This window comes from Pan paniscus, chromosome 1 (assembly GCF_029289425.2).
Source record: "Pan paniscus chromosome 1, NHGRI_mPanPan1-v2.0_pri, whole genome shotgun sequence".
Classification (NCBI taxonomy): Eukaryota; Metazoa; Chordata; class Mammalia; order Primates; family Hominidae; genus Pan; species Pan paniscus.
This window is the reverse complement of record NC_073249.2, coordinates 206369381-206391811: the sequence shown is the minus strand read 5'-3', so window position 1 is coordinate 206391811 and position 22431 is coordinate 206369381. Positions and strand designations below refer to the sequence as shown.

Sequence of the window (22431 nt, the reverse complement as noted above, 5' to 3'; positions counted from 1 at the left end):
TGCATGCCACCACACCCAGCTAATTTTTTTGTTTGTTTTTTAGTAGAAACGAGGTCTCACTATATTGCCTAGGCTGAAGCAAGGGTTCTTTGACTTCTAGATGTAAGTGCTCTGGGCAACACTTCACCACAGCCATCTGCCAGCCTCGAGTCCAGTGACAAGAGGGAACAAGATGGTTTACAAGTCACCCCTATTCTCTGCAAATCCAGTTTATTAAACTTGGAGTTCACAAAGAATAAACGGTTAATTCCTAGCTTTCTTGGGTGGGGGCAGGGGGAGAAAAGCGCGTAAGTTTTAAATAGAGGACTCGACAATTTCTAGCTCCACAGTCCCTGTTTTGAGAATATTCAGAGACAGCAACACGAGGCAAGCTCCATTAAATACTAACTCTAACAAGTTTTCTGATGCATACAATTCATTCTGATACATACAATTTTTAAAATAGTGGCAGGAATTTGTTTCAGGTCAAAATGACAAAAGCTTAAACTCAGATAATGAAATAGTCAAAACCAGAGGAAGAATCCTGCTTTCTAAACCTTTCTCAGAGGGTCAAGATTTGAGTGGCAGGCACTGTGCTAGATCCCAGGGACACAGAGATTTACAATAAAACATACAAAGCACTGCAAAAACCAGATTTAGAGGCCGGGTGCGGTGGCTCACACCTGTATTCCCATCACTTGGGAGGCCAAGGCAGGCAGATCACCTGAGGTCAGGAGTTCGAGACTAGCTTGGCCAACATGGTGAAACCCTGTCTCTACTAAAAATACAAAAATTAGCTGGGCGTGGTGGTGGGCGCCTGTAATCCCAGCTACTTGAGAGGCTGAGGCAGGAGAATCGCTTAAACCCAGGAGGTGGAGATTGCAGTGAGCTGAGATCCCATCACTGCACTCCAGCCTGGGCAACAAGAGCAAGACTCCGTCTCAAAAAAAAAAAAAAAAAAAAAATCTAGAAAGATAAGTATGTTCCAAGTGTGTGACACTGACTACTGACTTCTACTACCAAGAAGGGTCTTCTTTTTGTTGGTCTTCAGTCCGACTCAGAAATACAAGGTTTCAAAACCAAGTGCATTTATATATTTGAAGGTTTTTAGTTTTACTTAAAAAAAGTTTTTTGGCCAGGCGCAGTGGCTCACGCCTGTAATCCTAGCACTTTGGGAAGCCGAGGCAGGCAGATCACGAGGTCAGGAGATTGAGACCATCCTGGCTAACACAGTGAAACCCCATCTCTACTAAAAAATACAAAAAAATTAGCCAGGCATGGTGGCGGGCGCCTGTAGTCCCAGCTACTTGGGAGGCTGAGGCAGGAGAATGGCGTGAACCCAGGAGGCGGAGCTTGCAGTGAGCCAAGATCATGCCACTGCACTCCAGCCTGGTCGACAAGCGAGACTTTTGAGACGGAGTCTTGCTGTGTCGCCCAGGCTGGAGTACAGGGGTGCAATCTCGGCTCACTGCAACCTCCGCCTCCCAGGTTGAAGCAATTCTCCTGCCTCTGCCTCCCAAGTAGCCTATTACATGTGCACGCCACCACGCTTGGCTAATTTTCATCTTTTTGGTAGAGATGGCCCAGGCTGGTCTTGAACTCCTGACGGCAAGTGAACCACCTGCCTCAGCCTCCCAAAGTGCTGGGATTATAGGCATGAGCCACTGTGCCTGGCTTTCATTTTTATTTATGCATCAAAGTAATGTAACTGCTTATCTGGGCTACTCCCCCAGGTTACCAAATTCAGTTGGTCTTATCCTAAAAGCGCAGAAACACCAAACTTGTACCACAGATGTAGCCTCGCTAAAGGTACATAAAGGTACATTCCATGTACAAACTGAAAAGTTTACATCAAATGTAACAAACTTCAGTCGGTATCAGCCATTTCCTGGGTTCCGCTCAGGATTGCAGCGTAAAACGGCCATCACTGCTTCATCTGCCAAATGTCTGTGATCTCACATTCATGACAACACAAGCTCTTGGGAGCCACCAGGTGTAAAACTTCAACCACTGGATTAATGACTTATGTGTACAGGAAACCCAAAGGACCCATATTAAGCAGGGAAGGATGACAAAAAGGCAAGCTGGGGTGGGGGTGGGAGTCATGACTGCTGAACATGTTGGTGCACATGCCATGTCATGGTATTTCCTGATGAGTTAATGACAATGACTAAACCATGCAGGTGTGAGCTTGCTATCAATCTTCCCTTTTCTCTAAAATCCCAGAATCACGGGCTGGAGTTGGCAGCTGACGAATGTGTGTGGGAAGTAACACATCACTGAGAAGCTGTTCTCTAACAACAGGACTGAAAACCAGAGCCAAGATGGTAAGCTCCCAACAGGTTTCGCACAGCAACAGCTCATCCACATCCACTTTTGACAGCGCACACTCCATCCCAGTCTCCAACACCTTCACATGTTGAGTTATTTCACCTTTGAACACTATCATTCTGTTCTCTCAGATGTGTCCTGGCGGCCATCCCTGCAATTTACCAACATTGTCCCCCAAAAATAAGTAACCTAGAACAGCGATTTTAAAAATCATTCCGGCCAGGTGCCGTGGCTCACACCTGTAATCCCAGCACTTTGGGAGGCTGAGGCAGGCAGATCGCCTGAGGTCGGGAGTTCGAGACCAGCCTGACCAACATGGAGAAACCCCGTCTCTACTAAAAATACAAAATTCGCCGGGTGTGGTGGCGCACACCTGTAATCCCAGCTACTCAGGAGGCTAAGGCAGGAGAATCACTTGAACCCAGGAAGCGGAGGTTGTGGTGAGCCGAGATCATGCCATTGCACTCCAGCCTGGGCAACAAGAGCGAAACTCCGTCTCAAAAAAAAAAAGAAAAAAAAAAATTCCAAGCCAGGCACAGTGGCTCATACTTGTAATCTCAACGTTTTGGGAGGCTGAGGTGGGAGGATCACCTGAGGCCAGGAGTTCCAAACCAGCCCGGGCAACACAGCAAGAATCTCCAAAAAAAAAAAAAGAAAATTTAGCAATTAGCATTTGGAAAATTTGGAAGGCAGAGGTGGAAGGATTGCTTGATCCCAGGAGTTTGAGGCTGCAGTGAGCTATGATCGTGCCTCTGCACACCAGCCTGGGTGACAGAGCAAGATCCCGCCTCCAAAAAAAAAAAATTCAGAGACAATGTCATGAACTGTCCTCCCCAAATTCTTATGTTGAAGTCCTAATCTCCAGTACCTTGGAATCATATTGGGAGACGGGGTCTTTAAGGAGGTAAATTAAGAGCTCATTAGTGTGGGTCCTAATCCAGTAACACTGGTGTCCTTATAGGAAGAGGAAATTTGGACACAGACAAGTACAGAGGTAAGGTGACATAAACACACAGGGAAAAGACAGCCATTTGCAAGCCAAGGAGAAAGGCCTAGAACAGATCCTTCCCTCAGGGGCCTCAGGAGAAACCAACCCTGCTGACTCCTTGATGTTGGACCTCTAGCCTTCAGAACTGGAGAAAATATTAATACATTTTTGTTTAAACCTGTCTGTGGTACTTTGTTATGGCCCCCCTAGGAAACTGATACAGTGATTAAAATAAGATTCCCAGCCAGGCATGGTGGCACGTGCCTGTAGTCCCAGCTACTTGGGAGGCTGGTGCAGGAGAATTGCTTGAGCCAGGAGTTTGAGTCTAGCCTAGGTAACACAGTGAGACCCCCATCTCTAAGAAACATAAGGCTCCTTATCCATCAGGAAATGGGCCACAACATGGTATTGCTTGGCTCTTCTTCCCTGTGTATTCTTCTGGTTGGCAGAAAGTGTGGAGGTTATACAGAAAAATGTCAGAGCTGGAGGGGCTGCAACAGATGATCTGAGTTCAACTCACTTTTCCAGAGAATCAGAAGGTTAAGTGACTTGCCCAAGGTCGCACTGCTAGTCCTGGTTCCAAAGTGGACATAGACTATATGTAGCTGTACACTCTTGGAGGGTCCCAGCCACTGCTTCTCGTGTTTTCCAAGGAGAGTGAGTGAATGTACACGTCTTGGGGATCAGACAGCAGAGCCTACCTGAAGCGCTCCTGCTGCTTTGTTTCCGGGAAATCTCGTTTCCTCTTACCAACTCTTGTGGGCTCCATACTACCTTCCATTTGTGTCAATATTACCATGAAGCCACTCCCTGCAGTATCTTTGAATAAAACTGATGCCCCAGAAAGAGGCACCATATTTATTTTGCTCCTACGCGTATCCCATTTGAGATGCAGAGAAAAGAGGAATGGTTTATAGTACCTTCCCAACTGAAAAGCACAGGTCTGGAAAAAGATGGCTCCTTCCCAGAAACTTTTTACAAAGTTTGTTACCACAGACAAATAAAATAGGTCTTGAAATGCATTCCAGAAAGTACAGTAAGGCAGGTATTACCCAGTATTAAAATAATGCCTATGCTGAAAAACTGAAGCTGGTATTCTTTAATGGAGATTTTAAGACATAAAGATTGCACAAGTAGTTTCAGTTTTCTCTGCAGCTCTGCTCTTCATCTACACGGACAGGTGAGCCAACTGAGGCACCAGGTTTGACCCGGGTGGCAGCAGATGGCTGCCTAGGCATCTGGTGGCCACAGCTCAGAAGGAACTCATGTCTCTTGCTCACCTGGCTTCTCTTCCCTGCTCCCTGGCTTTTGAAACTCAAGGCTGTATGTGCTTCCTTTGTTCTTGTTCATCTTGTGCCAAGTAAGCTTCTAACAGTTTAATAACCTGATTTTAAAATCTGTGGATCAAAAAAAAAAATATGCTAACCAATGCCCATTAATTTCATGGCATGACCCTCTCGTCCTTGCTGTCAGAGTTTGCTGCTTGAGCTATCAGTGTACAAAACCACTAGAGGAGGCCTGGAAGAAGGATGAGTGGTCTAGCCTGGCTTCAATCTAACCCCATCAACTTATTACATCTTTAATTTGGGGGAAATCAACTAAATTTATTTGCTTCTGAAAATTGAGGATAATTTCATATATCTTTGAAAATATATCTGTGAGAATTTGAGATAATGTGATTTAAAGCATCTAGCAATAACAAACTACAATGTAGTTTAAACAAAACAGAACTTTTGTGAAACTGGATGTTTTGGCTCTCTTATTTTTTAAAAAGTCTTTCCTAAAATACTAAATGCATTCCTAACTGTAGTGTAGTAAACATAGTTCAATATTTCTTTGGAATTGAAGACTCTCACATTGCTTCTAGGTGTTATTCTGAAAAAACAAGGATTGTCAACATGAAGCCCATCATTTTAAAGATGAGGAAATCAAGGCTCAGGGAGATTAAGTGGGTGACCAGGGTCACACAGCTGGTAAGTGACGCAGTCCTCAAAGACCACCGTGCAGGACCACAGCCACAGATGTTAGGACACTGGACTCAACGGTATACTCCGACAGGGAGTCAATCTCTATTTGAAACTGAAGAACATTTATTATTCTATAGACTGTATCAGCAAGTTTGAGTTACACAAACAGGTAACAAGGAATTTAGGTCTGACAGAATAAATTCATCAGAGCAAAAGTTCTCAAAACAGTAGAATGGATGAGCAGGATGTGAAACTCTGGGAATTAGGAAAAAGAGTATTTATTTGTTGGTATTAGGCAAACAAAGCACACAAAGATAGGAGAGACTGAATGACTAAGGTTTCTTTCCAAATCATAAATAAAAGAGCAAGGATTTCTAACATTCCAGCTCATGATTACTAAGCAGATCCCATCTCCAAAAAATTCAGTTGTCTGAGAAAATCCCCATTCTGGAATTTCTCTTGCTTCCTAAAAGAAAGCTGCTCATTTAGCAACATAAAATTCTGATAGAAGCTGTGGCTCCTGTGAGGGGAAAAGCTCTCACGAGTATCAGCATCCTGCAAACTGGATGAATTCACAGGATGAATTCTGAGTGTCCTACAACTAGGATATGAGAATGACCAAATACCTGGAGTGTCCTAAAAAAAGACTTAAGGGATTGCTTAGTAACCTGTGACATAAAAACAAACAAACAAAAAAACCCAAAGTGTAGCCAAGATAGTATTTTCCAGTAATCCAAGGTCTAATTTTGACAGTTACCAAAATTAAAACAAAAGCCACACTGACTTGACTATTGGCAAAGTTGACAATAATTTCATTTCCAAGCCCTCTGCTCTCTTAAACATGTGCTTGGCTGGGCACAGTGGCTCACACCTGTAATTCCAACACTTTGTGAGGCCAAGGCAGGAGATCAACTGAGGTCAGGAATTCGTAATATGCCTGGCCAACCTGGTGAAACCCTGTCTCTACTAAAAATACAAAAATTAGCTGGGCGTGGTGGCACATGCCTGTAGTCCCAGCTACTCGGGAGGCTGAGGCAGGAGGATTGCTTGAACCCGGGAGGCGGGGGCTGCAGTGAGCCAAGATTGCACCACTTCACTCCAGCCTGGGTGAAAGAGTGAGACTCCATCTCAAAAATAAAATAAAAATAGTATCTGTACAGAGCCTGATGTGGAAGAAGCTCAGCTAGTGTTAGTCGTTATGACTATTACTACTTACATTAATAAGCCAAACTTACAACTGTACTTTATGAGACATACTCTAGGCACCACAGAGTTCTCTTTTGCTAAGCAAAGATTTAATAGTGAACAGTGTTAATTATACATTATATACAATATCAGGGAAAAAAAGAGTTGTAATTTTTGAGGAAAATCGCTTCAGCCTTTTGAGGCCTCCTTTGACATACCAGTGGTTGACAAGACAGAATTAAGAACAGTTAAAACAGTTAAAAAGCTGATAAAATTAAATCATCAAAGGTAGAAAGTTTTCCAACAGGAAAAAAGCCACTGAAGTTAACAATCTTGTGGAAAAGAACAGAAGAAAGAATAGGGCCAGGTATGGCGACTCACGCCTGTAATCCTGGCACTTTGGAAAGCCCAGGTGGGAAGATCATGTGAGGCCACGAGTTCAAGACCAGCCTGTGCAACACAGTGAGGCCCCATCTCTAGAAAAGATAAATTAGCCAGGCATTTATTAGCTTGCGTGTAGTCCCGGCTACTTGGGAGGCTGAGGTGGGGAGAACTGCTTGAGCACACGAGTTCAAAGCTGCAGTGAGCCAAGATCACACCACTGCACTGCAGCCTTAGTGACACAGCAAACTCCATCTCAAAAAAATAATAAGTAAAAGAATATAGTTATAAAGACGGTAGAGATTAATTTCTTAAGAAAATAATGCAGCTGATTAGGGGTACTGTTTAACCATCTGTAATGGCTTCTAAACAAATCTTTGTCAAGTGGTTCCTAAGCCAAAACTTCAACAGTTCTGCTTCCTTGGCTTTGGCTCTGCAGAAGTGAGTGACCATCTGTTCCACCATGAAAATGCAAAAGCAAAATCTACATGCTAGAAAGTAATGTCAACCAGAACCTCTGGGGAAACAGTTTAATGGTCTTTTCCAATTAAGAATAGAATTTTTCTTTCATAGCTAAAATTAGAATTTTTGCTTAATCCAAAGAAAGATAAATTAATCAGGTTCCAAAGATAGGAGACCTTAACTATAATCCCAAATTTTTTAAGTTTCTCTTAGTTAAATGCAGTATTTAATGAACATGGCTGGTGAGCTTCGTTCTCATGACGTATCAAGATGGCAAGAGGGTCACAGCCTGAGAGAGAATAATTTCACAGGCTCTTTAAAGTAAGTATTAATTAAGAATTGGTTAGCAAACCTTGACAAGGGCTAACAAAATTTGGAAAAACAGCAATGATGAAAAAACAAACGTCAAAAGGTATTAGCAGATTGTTTAGTTTTGTTTTCATGTCATTTTCCTGTTAATTATACCCAAAAGACATGATTAAAACATACACCTGTTTCCTAAGATTTATACAGGACCAGGTTTCCTTTAATTAAGTCCATGTGGATGCATAGTCAGAATCCATGTGCAATGAATGCTTCTGTCATAGTGCTAAGGAAAGGTCTCCACATTTCTCAACAATGGTATCTTTCCTTCCTCATTTTGTAGGTTAAGAAGCCAACAATCTCTCTCCCAGCACTTTCTGAGACTCATTTATCAAAGGTAGCTTGTAGGTAGTTTCAGAGTGTATGAAACACTGTAAATGAGGTCACTAAGCCACCAACAGAGTACTGAAGCTATTGATCAATGCTAGAGATTTCTGGGATTACCTCTGGGGTTTGTTGTTCCCCTTTCTGAACATGGAAGTAAAAATTATAAATGTGTTCTGCTCCTTTGGAATGCCTGGAAGGGAAAAATCAAACATTCTTTTATCTCAATGTAAGTAAGGCGTATGTCTTTGACAGTTGTGGATGTTCGTGGAAGAGTGCAATGACCCTCCTGTCTTTTCCCTTTACATCACACTGAAACAAACTGTCCTTATAGTTAACAGAACGTTAGAGTTGGAAGAAACTTTAAATGATCTAAACTTCTCAGCCTGTGCTTAAGTGCCTGGTGTGCAATACAGCCACCAGGTGATTATTCAGTAAGTCTCTTTAAAAGCAGTATCATAAAGCAAAGAAACCAACCAAAATCTCCCAACTTTTGATTCCAGAAGAGTACAGAATTCTGAGCACAGGTACCTAACATCCATACTATTAAGAATCATTACTTGCTAGAGAGCACAGGAGTAATTACTACAATTACTTCTAGAATTTGATGTCTAGGATTTATCTGTTATCTTTTGCAGTACTGTAATTTTTTCTAGTCCAAGGACTTATCTGAATATTGAACATTTATTGCACGTGATTGTACTCTATGATCTTGGAAGCAGTCTTTAATAAAATGCAAAATGATTTTTTAAACCTTTGATTCATTAAGTAATTAGCATTCAACGTATCTGGAAACATCGTTCACCCTCTATAAGAATTCCAAAACACATGAACTGGAGCTTGTATTTAAAAAGGAAAATGATGGTGTTCATTTCAAGGAGTAGAAAAGACTTAAAGTGAGGGCGACACTTAGCTACTTCTGAGGATATACTATACTCGAAACCTTTAAATATAAGCTACGGTTCAGCAGCTTTTAAAATTTCATGTTTATTCATATTTTTCAAAATATATGTACATAAAAAAAGGAAGATTTACAACAGGAAAGATTGCCTTACATGCAACACAAATTCCAATGAATTCATGATGGGATCACACATGATTATGATCTAATTCAAGCCAATCTTCTCAAGTCCATTTCCCAGCCATACTTTAGGCTACAGAAGGGATCCCAGGAGACAAAAGTGGAATGAATAAGAAACAAACATCTTTTGCCTCTGGCAGTACTCAAGGGGCCAGAAGATGTACTTCAAAAACTTTAAGACAATTAAAATGTCAAGTGCCACAGGGAAGAGAAATGATAACCAGAAATTTGTATTTCTAGCTAGTACTATTTAACACAACTTCACAATACTAAAACAAATACAAATAAGAAAGGGTTAGGTAGTTGGGCTTCATTTACTTTTTTCCTTTTCTTTTTTTTTTTAATATCTCAAAAAGGAAGCCGCTTGCTTGATATCAAAAGTGCTGTGGAAAGAAAGGAGGGGAAAAAAACCCACAAATAAATGTAGAACCTAGTTTATTTTACCAAACTGTATATTTTTCCACTTAACATTTCTACATTAGCAATGATGTAACTCTCCAACATTTCCTTATAAAAAAGGCAAACAAGAAGTGACAACTCATGCTCCAAATATTAAAAAATATATTTAAACATATGATCAAGAAGATTTGGGCCGTGAGTGGTAGCTCACATCTGTAACCCCAGGATTTTGGGAGGCTGAGGTGAGTGGATCACGAGGTCAGGAGATCGAGACCATCCTGGCTAACATGGTGAAACCCCAACTCTACTAAAAATACAAAAAATTAGCTGGGCGTGGTCGTGTACGCCTGTAGTCCCAACTCGGGAGGCTGAGGTGGGAGAATCGCTTGAACCTGGGAGGTGGAGTTTGCAGTGAGCCAAGATCACACCACTGCACTCCACACTGGGCGACAGAGCGAGACTCTGTCTCAAAAAAAATAATAATAAAAAATAAAAAAGATTTGTTTTGATTTTTGGTAACACAGGTGACACCAGAAATCACAAATCAATATATTTCTACACTTCCCCTTCAGTCAAAAACCAAGTGGGATAGGCCAGGCACAGTGGCTCACTCCTGTAATCCCAGCACTTTGGGAGGCCGAGGCAGGCGGATCACCTGAGGTCAGGAGTTTGAGACCAGCCTGACCAACATGGCGAAACCCCATCTCTACTAAAAATACAAAAAAATTGCCAGGCGTGGTGGTGCACACCTGTAATCCCAGCTACTCAGGAGGCTGAAGCAGGAGAATTGCTTGAACCCAGGAGGTGGAGGTTGCAGTGAGCTGAGATTGCACCACTGCACTCCAGGGCACCTGAGCAAGACTCCGTCTCAAAACAACAACGACAACAACAACAACAACAAAAAACAAGTGATATAGAGAACTTGTGCTTGCTGTTAAGGGAATGCAATACTTTGGGCCAGTGAAAAATACCTAGAAATTGATCAATATGAAATGTAGCCCAAAGGAGTCATATATCTTCAAAATCTAATGAGATCACACTGTTTTTGGCTTATTCCCAAAGCTGTCTCTGTGTTTACAGTTGGAGAGAAAAGGTTAGTGGAGTGGCTTTTATAAATAAGATTAATTATTACAGCTATAACTGAAGTCTCCAGGCAGGAGGCTTTACAACTCAGTCAGTGCTATATTGTGCCTCCATTTTACTTCCAGGACCTGACTGGCATACCGTTCTTGATGCTTTCTACAAATATAAAAATCTCTGCAACTGTTTAGATAAAATTGGAAGAAAAAAAAAAAGGCAAAGCTGACCATAAAAACAACAGGGGGTTGGGGGAGGCAGAGAAAAAGGACAAGTATACATTACATAGTTTAGGAAAGTCTAGGATTATTGCAGAAATTAAAATGAACAAGGAAAAGGGCAGGCACCAATAAAAGCACCTAAAGCTAGCAAATGCCTAAACTGGTTTATTTAGAGTCCCTCCCCACAATGTTCATAGGGGAGGAAAATAATGTAATTTGAAAAGCATCAAAACTAAACAAATGCACACTGACCTTAGAAAATAAGATTTTGAATTTCATCATGATACCCTTTTTTCCTATAAAATTTACTTTTTCACTCTGAAAGACTTCTTCATGGTGGATTTGCCCTTGCCCGGCAATTTTACTTCCTTTCTTGCACTGGTTGCAGGCTTCTTTGAGGAGCCACCACTAGGTTTCTTGATGACTGTGGATGAGGGTCTGGTCTTCTTGGCAGGCGTTTTGGCCTTAGGAGGTGCTTTCTTGGGCAAGGGCCTAGCTTTCCCCCGCTGGGCAGCTGAGACTTTAGGTGCAGGTTTGGACCCTCTCTGCTTCACAGATGCGGCCTTCCCTGGGGACTTGGCTGGGGTTTTCTTCTGCAACCTGTGAGAACCAAAGAGCAAAGGCCATCATTTAGTACTTAAGAGATTCGTTTTGTTGGGACAACCAGATGCTTTCTAAAGAGAAATGGCATATGAAGTGGTCACTTACGTTAAGAATAGGAATGTGACAATTTTTTACTAGAGATTTTACTAAAATTGTATAAAAATTCAACCAATTCATGAAGTCTAGACACAATTTCATGACGTTGTTCCTAGGGAAATATGTAATTATTTTTCTTTGAATAACTAAACTATGGATACACATAGGCTTGCCCTAAAAGTCTGGAGCCCTTGATTTTCAAAGGAGAAGATCAATCCAAATTTATATAAAGAACTTGAGAAGGATCCTGAGTTTCTGAAATGCTTTTTAGCTTTAGCCCCTCCTATAGCACTATTTTTCAGCTCTGAGGTATTTAGTGTCCTCCCCACAAGGGGTTTTCACATGTCCACACCTTCTCTTAGGTGGCGGCTCTTCATCCTCAGAGTCTTCTTCTGATGACTCATCTTCATCTTCATCCTCATCTCTAGAATCATCTGGCTCTTTCTTCGGAAACAGAACTCCTGGGCTATACGGGGAAAAATTAGATTAAAACACAAGTCCCATATAAAACAAGAAAAATAATGTGAACCTAGATGCTCTTACCTGGACATATCCCACTTCTTCCCACCCTTCCCAAAAATGTCAAGCTAGGTTACATGTATCAGGTTACAGTTTACCGTATTTTGAACATACATATAAAGTTATGCCAAATCTATAAAAGTCCTGCACCATACCTAATTCTATACCCACTATTTAATAAAATTAATCCATAATCATTTATTTAGTAAACAATTACTTAAACTCCTAATAAGTATCTGGCACTGTATTAGCCAATGAGTACACAGCAATGAACAGTCTGCATGGAATACACACTTCAGCCTCATAATACTGGCAAAAGACCTCCAAGTCTTAAAAAAAAAGACCTCAAAGGCCTAAATCTGTTCAAAGCTTCAGAGGTATTCGGCAAGGATCTCCTAAACTCTTTTTTGTCCTTGGTGGTATGAACCTTGATTCCTTTGATTAACATACCCTTAAATGATAACATACATACATATATGTGTGTGTGTGTGTTTCTTGCCTTTTTCAGACACAGGGTCTTGCTATGCTGCCCAGGCTGGAATCAAACTCCTAGGCTCAAGGGATCCTCCCACCTCACCTTCCCAAGTAGTTAGGACTACAGGTGCATCCCACCACACCTGGCAGAATGTAACATTTTGTGTGTGTGTGACTTTGGGAATTAAATTTAATGTTTAATGTTTGAAAAATGTATATAATATGTATTAAGCCAAGTAACACTTATGTTTGTACAGAAATAATAATACAAGAAAGTTACACAATAGTCTTGCTAAAACAGGGTCTTAGTGGTATATGTTATGTACTTTACTGGAAATCAAAAGGCTTTAAACCCAGTGCATGAAACAATGCTTGGACCACAGGAGGTGATCAATATATTTTTTTGTTTCAAAGAATAAATAAGGTATTTGCAAGAGACAAATTTTCAGTTAAGTGTTCCTGTCTCTACAGTATGAAGGTAGAGTTAAGATTCTTGAAAACAGTCAATGTTCTCCCCACTTGGTATTGGACAATTAAAACTTATGCATATAATCCCATCGCTTTGGGAGGCTGAGGCGGGAGGACTGCTTGAGCCAGGAGTTCAAGGCCAGCCTAGATAATATGGTAAGACCCCATCTCTACAAAAAACACAAAAATTAGCTGGGTGTGGTGGCGTGCACCTGTAGTCCCAGCTACGTGGGATATTGAGGTGGGAGGATCACTTGAGCCCAGGAGGCGGAGGTTGCAGTGAGCCGAGATTATACCACTGCTCCAGCCTGGGCGACAGAGTGAGACCCTGTCTCAAAAAACAAAAACAAAAACTTATACATAATCCTCTAAGAATCTGTCATTATCATTTACTTGATAAAGAAGGAATGAACATCAAAATGACCATCCGAGGATCTGAAATAATCTTATGCCTGGCTAAAATCACTATTTTTATACAAAACCTTTTACTCCAAAATAATACTGCCTTAAAAGTCATCTTTATTTTCAAATACAGTTGTCCCTTGAACAACACAGGTTGGAAACGCATTAGCCCACTTTATATGTGGACTTTTTTTTCAACCAGACACAGATCAGAAATACAACATCCACAGGATGCGAAGCCTGCATACAAAGAGGACAGACTTTTCAGATACATGGATTCCACAGGGCTGAGTACATGCGCATTTGGGTATGCGGGCAGTTCTGTAACCAATCCCCTATATGTAACAAAGGACGACTGTATTTCCAGTTCACTAAAACAGTAATAAGGGTAAAATTAATTAAACTGAGTGTGTAACTTAGAATCAGACTATAAATTTACAGTGATCTATTATAGGCTAAGTGCTTACCTGGGATAATAGGGAAAACAGAGCTGGAAGGTGCCACTAAACCCTTTCCCAGAGATCTGTTCCATCCACCCATTCTTTTCGCATTTCTGCAGGGTTTTTTTCAGCAAATGCACTGAAAAAAAAAATTCAGAAATGAAAGTTATCTAGTTACTCAGATTAGATAATTCCCTCAACCACAAACAGATACGCATCAATTTAATATCCTGTCACATACGGTAATTGACATACACTAAGTGAATCCTATGTGTTCAAAGGTATTTAATTAATTAAACATTTACTTATTGCCCATAAGTTTGGCAAGAGTTAAATTATATACATACATACATACATATATCTATATTTTAAAATTTTGCAAAATATAGAGACAAAGTCTCACTATGTTGCCCAGGCTGGTCTCAAACTCCAGGGCTCAAGCAATACTCCCACCTTGGCTTCCCAGACTGCTGGGACTCCAGGCATGAGCCACCATACCTGGCAAGAGTTATAATGAAAAGACACATTAGAGACCATTGAGTCAAATACCTTATTTCACAGGAAAAAAAAAAAGCCCAGGGTGGTTAAGTGACTTGAGCTCAAAGTAGTTAAGTGACTTGCTCTAAGGTAGCACATAAACAGCAGACCTAAAACTAAGTATGTAATTATTTCCATTCACTTAAACATCTATTGTGTACCTACAGGTATTGATAATCATCTAGGAGAATCTCTTATAAAGATGAACAGAACTAATTATTCATAAATCAGTAAACAGTAACAAAACAATATCATGGTTCCTGAAGTCCTTCATTCTCATCTTTCTTACAGAGACATATCCAAAATATATTTTATGGCGATTCAGTATCCAAAAAACAGCTGCAAATATCAGTGAAACTGAAAGGCTTGTTAACCAAATTCATCTTCTCTTAAAACATCTGGCATATAGAAATAGGCCGGGCGTGGCGGCTCACGCCTGTAATCCCAGCACTTTGGGAGGCCGAGGCGGGCAGATCACAAGGTAAGGAGATCGAGATCATCTTGGCTAACACGGTGAAACCCTGTCTCTACTAAAAACAAATAATACAAAAACAAAAAAATTAGCCAGGGGTGGTGGCAGGTGCCAGTAGTCCCAGCTACTCAGGAGGTGGAGGCAGGAGAATGGCGTGAACCCAGGGGAGGCAGAGCTTGCAGTGAGCCAAGATCGCACCACTGCACCCCCTAGCCTGGGCAACACAGCGAGACTCCGTCTAAAAAAAAAAAAGACTTCAAAATTACCTTTTAATTACAATAATATATTCTGGATTGTCTTCTTCTGTTACTTAATTTCCATATCCCTCACCCTACAACATTGTGCCTCTTTTAATAGTTCATTGAGAAGTCACCCAGTCTCACCAATCCACACATGATAATGCTGATAAGGCAGGGTGTCTCATCTCAAATCACCACCTCCTAGAGTAAATATACTTTACTGAAATAAAGTATTTTCTGTTGTGGGGCTTAGGTTAATAAGAAATAATATAAGTAGTAAGTACTCTAAAATCCTGGCTTTGTTTCAAAGTAAAATTAGATGTTTTTGGTGAACATTCAAAAGTAGGAAAAAATACACTATAATTTAGAGTTGCTTTGAACCTAGAGATTTATCTAAATTACAATAAATATCAGAAAAATCTTTACAGTAAAAGCAACTTCTTATAAGCAGATGCTTTAAATTAAGAATTCAGTTTTGATTATTTGTTTTTCTTTTTGTAAATATGAAATTTGTAAAGCTGTTCCCTCTTGGTTTTCAGTCAGTAGTTAATACTTTGACATTAATAGCATGATCTCTATGATTTTTTTTTTCTTTTTTTTTTTTTTTTGATACATAGTCTCACAACTGTTGTCCGGATTGGAGTATAATGGTGCAATCTCGGCTCACTGCAACCTCCACCTCCTGGGTTCATGCGTTTCTCCTGCCTCAGCCTCCCGAGTAGCTGGGACTACAGATGCACACCACTACACCCTGCTAATTTTTTTGTATTTGTAGTAGAGATGGGGTTTCACTATGTTGGCCAGACTGGTCTCAAACTCCCGACCTCGTGATCCACCCGCCTCAGCCTCCCAAAGTGCTGGGATTACAGGCGTGAGCCACAGTGCCTGGCCCTCCACGGTTTTTTCAAAAGAAAATTCTCCTAATCCCAGTTAAATATACACAACCGAGTCTTACTTTGGTAGTTAGAATTGGTTCCTGGGTGATTCTCTAGGACATACTTCTTCAGAGCAGTGGTAGAGCAGGTCTTCGGCTCATTCATGGCAGCAATGGCAGACAAGATTGCATATTCCATCAGGCTTCCACCAAGCAGGGGCTTCTCCCCTGATTTCTTCAGCTGTTTTCCAAGGAGGAAGAGAAAAGCATCAAGACAACACTCTCCCAAAGCAGGTCAAGACAAGACTCCTCTGCACCAGGTGGGTCGGAGTTCCTGCATTAGCACAGATATGTTTTACAATAAATTGTCAGCTTAGGGACTTTCTCTTCCCATTCAACAGGTATTCAATCTAACTGAGAAGTCCCAACCCTCCTATGGATATTTTCTCCTTCCATCTACCCTCCATCCACCCTAAAATAATAGCCAACCTAACCCAAAGATACTGACAACTGTACCCAATAAGCAGGTTAACCAGTTATGTCCCTAAAAATTAAGATTCTTTTGGCTGGGTGCTCACACCTATAGCCCCAGCACTTTGGGAGGCAGAGGCAGGCAGATCACTTAAGGCCAGGAGTTCGAGACCAGCCTGGCCAACATGGCGAAACCTGTCTCTACTAAAAACACACACACACAAAATAGCCAGGTGTGGCAGGTGCGTGTGGTCTCAGCTACTTGGGAGGCTGAGGCAGGAGAGTCACTTGAACCCAAGACGCGGGGTTGCAGTGTGCCGAAATCATGCCACTGAACTCCAGCCTCGGCGACAGAGTAAGATTCTGTCTAAAAAAATAAATAAATAAAATAAATTTTTTAAAAAAGATTATTTTATTTGAGAATACTTCACTTTTCTGAATCTGAAAAATGAAGTATAGCTGACCCTTGAACACAACACAATTTTATCTGTGCTGGTCCACTTATATGTGGATTTTCTTCTGCCTCTGCCCGCCACCCCAAGACAGCAAGACCAACACCTCCTTGTCCTCCTCAGCCTACTCAACTCAAAGATGACAAGGATAAAGACATGTACGATCATCCACTTCCACTTAATGAACAGTAAATATATTTTCTCTTTTTTTTTTTTTTTTTTTTTTGAGACGGAGTCTCGCTCTGTTGCCCAGGCTGGATTGCAATGGCGTGGTTTCAGCTCACTGCAACCTCGGTCTCCTGGGTTTAAGCAATTCTCCTGCCTCAACTTCCCGAGTAGCTGGGATTACAGGCGCCCACCACCAGGTCTGGCTAATTTTTTATTTTTAGTAGAGACATAGTTTCACCATGTTGGCCAGGCTAGTCTCGAACTCCAGACCTCAGGAGATCTGCCTGCCTCGGCCTCCTGACGTGCTGGGATTATAGGTGTGACCCACTGTGGCCGGCCATTATTTCCTCTTTCTTAAGATTTTCTCAATAACATTTTCTTTTCTCTAGCTTGCTTATTATAAGAGTACATTATATAATACATACAACATACAAAATGTGTATTAACTGTTTGTAAGGCTTCCGGTCAACAGTAGGCTATTAACAGTCAAGTTTTCTGGGAATCTAAAGTTTTTTATGATTTTTTTTTTTTACTGCATGGGGGATCTGCACCTTTAACCCCTATGTTGTTCAAGGGTCAGCTGTAGTTATAAAAAATAATAAATAGCCCTTTTAATCCTATGAGGAAAATAGCAGTGAAAAATTTTGATAAATATTTAGGGTATCAGGGAGCACGGTAGTTCATACCTGTAATCCCAGTACTTTGGGAGGCTAATGGGGGAGGACTGCTTGAGGCCAAGAGTTCAAGACCAACCTCGGCAACATAGTGAGACTCTCTCTCTACTAAAAATAAAAAAACTAGCTATGAATGGCGGCATGCCTGTAGCCTACCTACATGAAAGGGTGAGGGGGGAGGATGGCTTAAGCCCAGGAAGTTGAGGCTATAGTGAGCTATGATTACATCACTATACTCCAGCCTGAGTGACAGACCAAGACTCTGTCTCTAAAAATAAATAATAAACTAAAAAAAAAAAAAGTATCATACAAAAGAAAATTACATAGCATACTTTGAAAATGAAAGGTGTGGTAACAAAGGTTAGCAAATAATATGCAAAAAGGGAAAAGGAGAAAACCACAAATGCTCTACAAAACTGTTTAGTGGTTCTTAAAGAATGGTCTGGTTACAATCGTCTGGGCTCCTGAGACCCTTTCAGAGGATCTGCAAGGTCAAAACTATTTGCATAATAAAACTAAGATATGCCAGACGCAGTGGCTCATGCCTGTAATCCCAGCACTTTGGGAGGCTGAGGCGGGTGGATCACCTGAGGTCAGGAGCTCGAGACCAGCCTGGCCAACATGGTGAAACCCCATCTCCACTAAAAATACAAAAATTAGCCGGGCATGGTGGTGCATGCCTGTAATCCCAGCTACTTGGGCAAGGCTGGGGCAGGAGAATCGCTTGAACCCGGGAGGTGGAGGTTGCAGTGAGCCGAGATCAAGCCACTGTACTCACTGAAACAAGACTCCATCTCAAAAAACAAACAAACAAAAACCTAAGATGCGATTTGCTTTTTCACTGTCTTTTTTTTTTTTGGAGACAGAGTTTCGCTGTGTTGCCCAGGCTGGAGTGTAATGGCACGGTCTCGGCTCACTGCAACCTCCGCCTCCCGGATTCCAGCGATTCTCCTGCATCTACCTCCCGAGTAGCTGGGACTACAGGCGCCCACCACACCTGGCTAATTTTTGTATTTTCAGTAGAGATGGGGTTTCACCATGTTGGCCAGGCTGGCCTCAAACTCCTGACCAGGTAAACCACCCGCCTCAGCATCCCAAATTGCTAGGATTACAGGTGTGAGCCACTGCACCTGGCCTTTTCACTATTTTGACATTTGCAATGATGGTGCAGAAGCAATGGTGGGTAAAACTGCTGTCAGCTTACCACAGATAAAGGCAGAGACACAAAAATGTGGTTATTGTCTTCTTTACTGCTATGTACTTATGGTTTTAAAAAAAGAGCACGAATTCACTTAGAATGCCCTTGATAAAGTACCAAAAATTATTTTATTAAATCTCAACTTTTGAATGTGTCTTTAGAATATTTTACGGGATGAAACAGGAAGAACCACATAATCCGTATCTGCTACATATGTAGACATGATGGTATCCAGGAAAAGCACTTGTGTAATTGTTAAAGTTATGAGCTGAATTAGCTGCACTTTTCTTGGAACACTTTTTTTTTTTTTGAGACGGAGTCTCATTCTGTCACCCAGGCTGGAGTGCAGTGGCGTGATCTTGGCTTACTGCAACCTCTGCCTCCTGGGTTCAAGGGATTCTCCTGCCTCAGCCTCCCGAGTAGCTGGGATTGCAGGCATGTGCCACCATGCCCGGCTAATTTTTTGTATTTTTACTAGAGATTGGGTTTCACCATGTTAGCCAGGATGGTCTGGATCTCCTGACCTCGTGATTCGCCCACCTCGGCCTCCCCAAAGTGCTGGGATTACAGACATGAGCCACCGTGCCTGACCTGTAATACTTTTTTACTTAAAGAAATAACTGACAGCTAACCTATCATTATTCAGACTTGGTTATGAGGTAGACAGTATCTTGCAAATGAACTAAAAGAGCCGGTCATGTCAAAAAATAATAGTATTTGTTGCCAATGATAAAATTCAACCTTTCAAGAGAAAATTTAAATTCTGAAAAACTTGTGTCCATCACTGTGAGTCTGTTATCTTCCCAATACTTAAATACTGTTCTTATAAGATCAGTGGCCAATACCAATGATTGTAATTTTTGTTGTCGTATATAATGAAATGCCAACATTTGGAAAATCTATGTAACTCTGTGCCACTATTTTTCAAATGACCAATGTATCGTGCTATAAAATTATGAAGGATTAAAATATCTATTCAAAGTTCAATGAATTTTAAGGTAACACAGTCCAAGAAATTCACTGATTAGGGTTTCAGGTTTCACATGGCAACTAAACTTTAAAGAATTTACCACAAAACAAATAATGTTAACAGACAATACGAACAAAGGACACAAACCACACAATCATCTCAACAGACACTGAAAAACCACTTGACAAATCCAATAGCCATTCATGATAAAAACTCCCAGGAAACTAGTAGTATAGAAGGGAACTTGCTCAACCTGACAATAGGCATCTATGAAAAACCTATAGCTAACTTGTGAAGGACTGAATGCTTTCTCTCCAGGATGTGGAACAAGGCGAAGATGTCTGCTGTTACCACTTCTACTCAACACTGTAATGGAGGTTAATCTAGAGCAATCAGGCAATCAGAAGAAGTAAAAGACATCCAGACTAGAAACAAAGAAGTAAAATGCTCTTTATTTGCAGATAACAGATCCTGTATGTAGAAAACTGTAAGGAATTCACAAAGAAACTACTACAACTGGTGAGTTCAGCAAGGGTGAAGGATACAAGAGCAATGGACAAATCGATTGTATTTCTACAGGTTAGCGTTAACAACCTGAAAACGAAAATTAGAAAACACTTCCACCATTCAAGACAGCATGGAAAAAGAATAAAATACTTGGCAATAAATTTAACAAAAAAAATTCAAGACTCGTACACTGAACAACTACAAAAACACTGCTGAGAGAAATTAAATAAAGAGACCTCTGTGTCATGGATTGGAAAACTCAACGTTTTTGACAGTGAGTCTCCCCAAATTGATCTATAGGTTCAAGGCAATTCCTACCAAAACTCCAGCTGTTTTTTTGTTTTTGGCAGAAATGGACAATTTGTATGGAACTGTACAGGACCCGGCATAGTCAAAACATTCCTGAAAAAGTTAGAGGGCTTATAATTCCGAATTTCAAAATTCACTATAAAGCTACAGTCAGTAAGACAATGCAGTACTGGCATGAAGGATACACCTACAGAACAAAAGAGAACTCAGAATCCGGAAATAAACCCTTATATTTATGGTCAATTGATTTTCATAAGATGCTACGGCAATTCAATAGGGAAGGGACAGTCTTTTCAATAAAAGGTGCTGGGATAATCACACCCCCACATGCAAAAAGATAAATTATACCCTTACCTCTCACTATAAACAAAACAATATAGATCACAGACCTAAATGTAAGAGCCAAAATTATAAAACTCTTAAAACGTATGAGTAAATTTTCATTACCTTTAATTAGGCAATGTTTCTTAGATAACCATAAAACTGCAAAAGCAATTTTTAAAAATGATAAATAGGACTTCATCAAAAAGTAAACGCTTCAAAAGATAATACTGAGAAAGTCACAGAATAGGAGAAAAAATCTGATGAGACTTTATATCTAGAGTAATGAATTGTTAACGAATAACCAACCCCCTTTTAAAAATGGGCAAAAGATTTGAATAAACATTTCACTACAGACAATAAACAAATGGCCTTAAGCACAAGAGATGCTCAACATCAGTAATTATTAGGGAAATGCCAATCAAAACTACAACGAGATACCCTATATCCACTAGTATGGCTATAATAAAAAAGAGTAACAAACGTTGAGGAGGATATGGAGAAACTCGAGCCCTGGTCAGGTGTGGTGGATCACACCTGTAATTCCTACACTTTGGGAAGCTGAGGCAGGCAGACTACTTCACTGAACCCAGGAGTTCAAGAGCAGCCTGGGCAACACGGCGAAACCCCATTTCTACAAAAAATACAAAAATTAATCAGGCATGGTGGTGGTGCGCGCCTATAATCCCAGCTATTAGGGAGGCTAAGATGGGAGGATTGCTTGAGCCAGGGAGGTGGAGGTTGCAGTGAGCCGAGATCACACCACTGCACTCTAGCCTGGGTGACAGAGTGAGACCCTATCTCAAAACAAAACAAAACGACTTGAGCCCTTATAAACACTGCCAGTTTCTTAGAACATAAATTTACCATATGGCCCAGCAAGTCCTAAAAACATATCCACGCACAGACTTGAACATAAATGTTCATAGGCAGTATTATTCATAATTAGCTGAAAAGTAGAAATAATCCAAATGTCCATCATCAACTCATGAATGGATAAACAAAATGTGACATCCATAGAATGAAATACTACTGGACAATAAAAAAGAATGAAAGTACTGGTACATGCTGCAACGTGGATAAAATTCAAAAACATCATGCCAAAAGAAGCCAGACACAAAAGAGCATATAGTACATGATTCTAGATTCTATCCATATGAAATGTGAACAAAATGCAAATCTGCAGAGAGAGAGAACAGACTAGAGGTTGCCTGAGGCTGCTGGTGGAATAGGGAGTGACTGCAAATGGCTACAAGGGATCTTTTTTGGGTGACAGAAATGTCCGAAAATTGGACTGTGATAGTTGTACAACTCTATAAAGTTACTGAAAATCACTGAGTTATAAACTGTAATTATATAAATTAAATTGTATAAGGTATGCAAATCAACCTCAATAAAGCTGTTAAAAAAATAACGATTTGTTGAGTTTTGGTGTAGTATCAAAGAATAATTTCTACAACTATCTGAAAGTTATCTTAA

The 22431-nt window shown here is 40.7% G+C and overlaps 1 protein-coding gene across 8 annotated transcripts in view; it reads right to left on the bottom strand.

Moving 5' to 3' along the window:
• Window positions 1–8948: 8948 nt before the first annotated feature.
• The window catches only part of HP1BP3 (heterochromatin protein 1 binding protein 3), a 44886-nt gene continuing 31403 nt past the window's right edge, over window positions 8949–22431 (bottom strand). For all 8 annotated transcript variants that reach the window (XM_034957248.3, XM_034957280.3, XM_034957259.3 and 5 more), the window contains 4 exons: window positions 15964–16123; window positions 13788–13899; window positions 11810–11923; window positions 8949–11358 (listed from right to left, as the gene is read on the bottom strand). In XM_034957248.3, coding sequence (XP_034813139.1) covers window positions 11064–11358; window positions 11810–11923; window positions 13788–13899; window positions 15964–16123 — 681 coding nt within the window. In that variant the 3' untranslated portion in view covers window positions 8949–11063. The remainder of the gene's footprint in view (window positions 11359–11809; window positions 11924–13787; window positions 13900–15963; window positions 16124–22431) is intronic.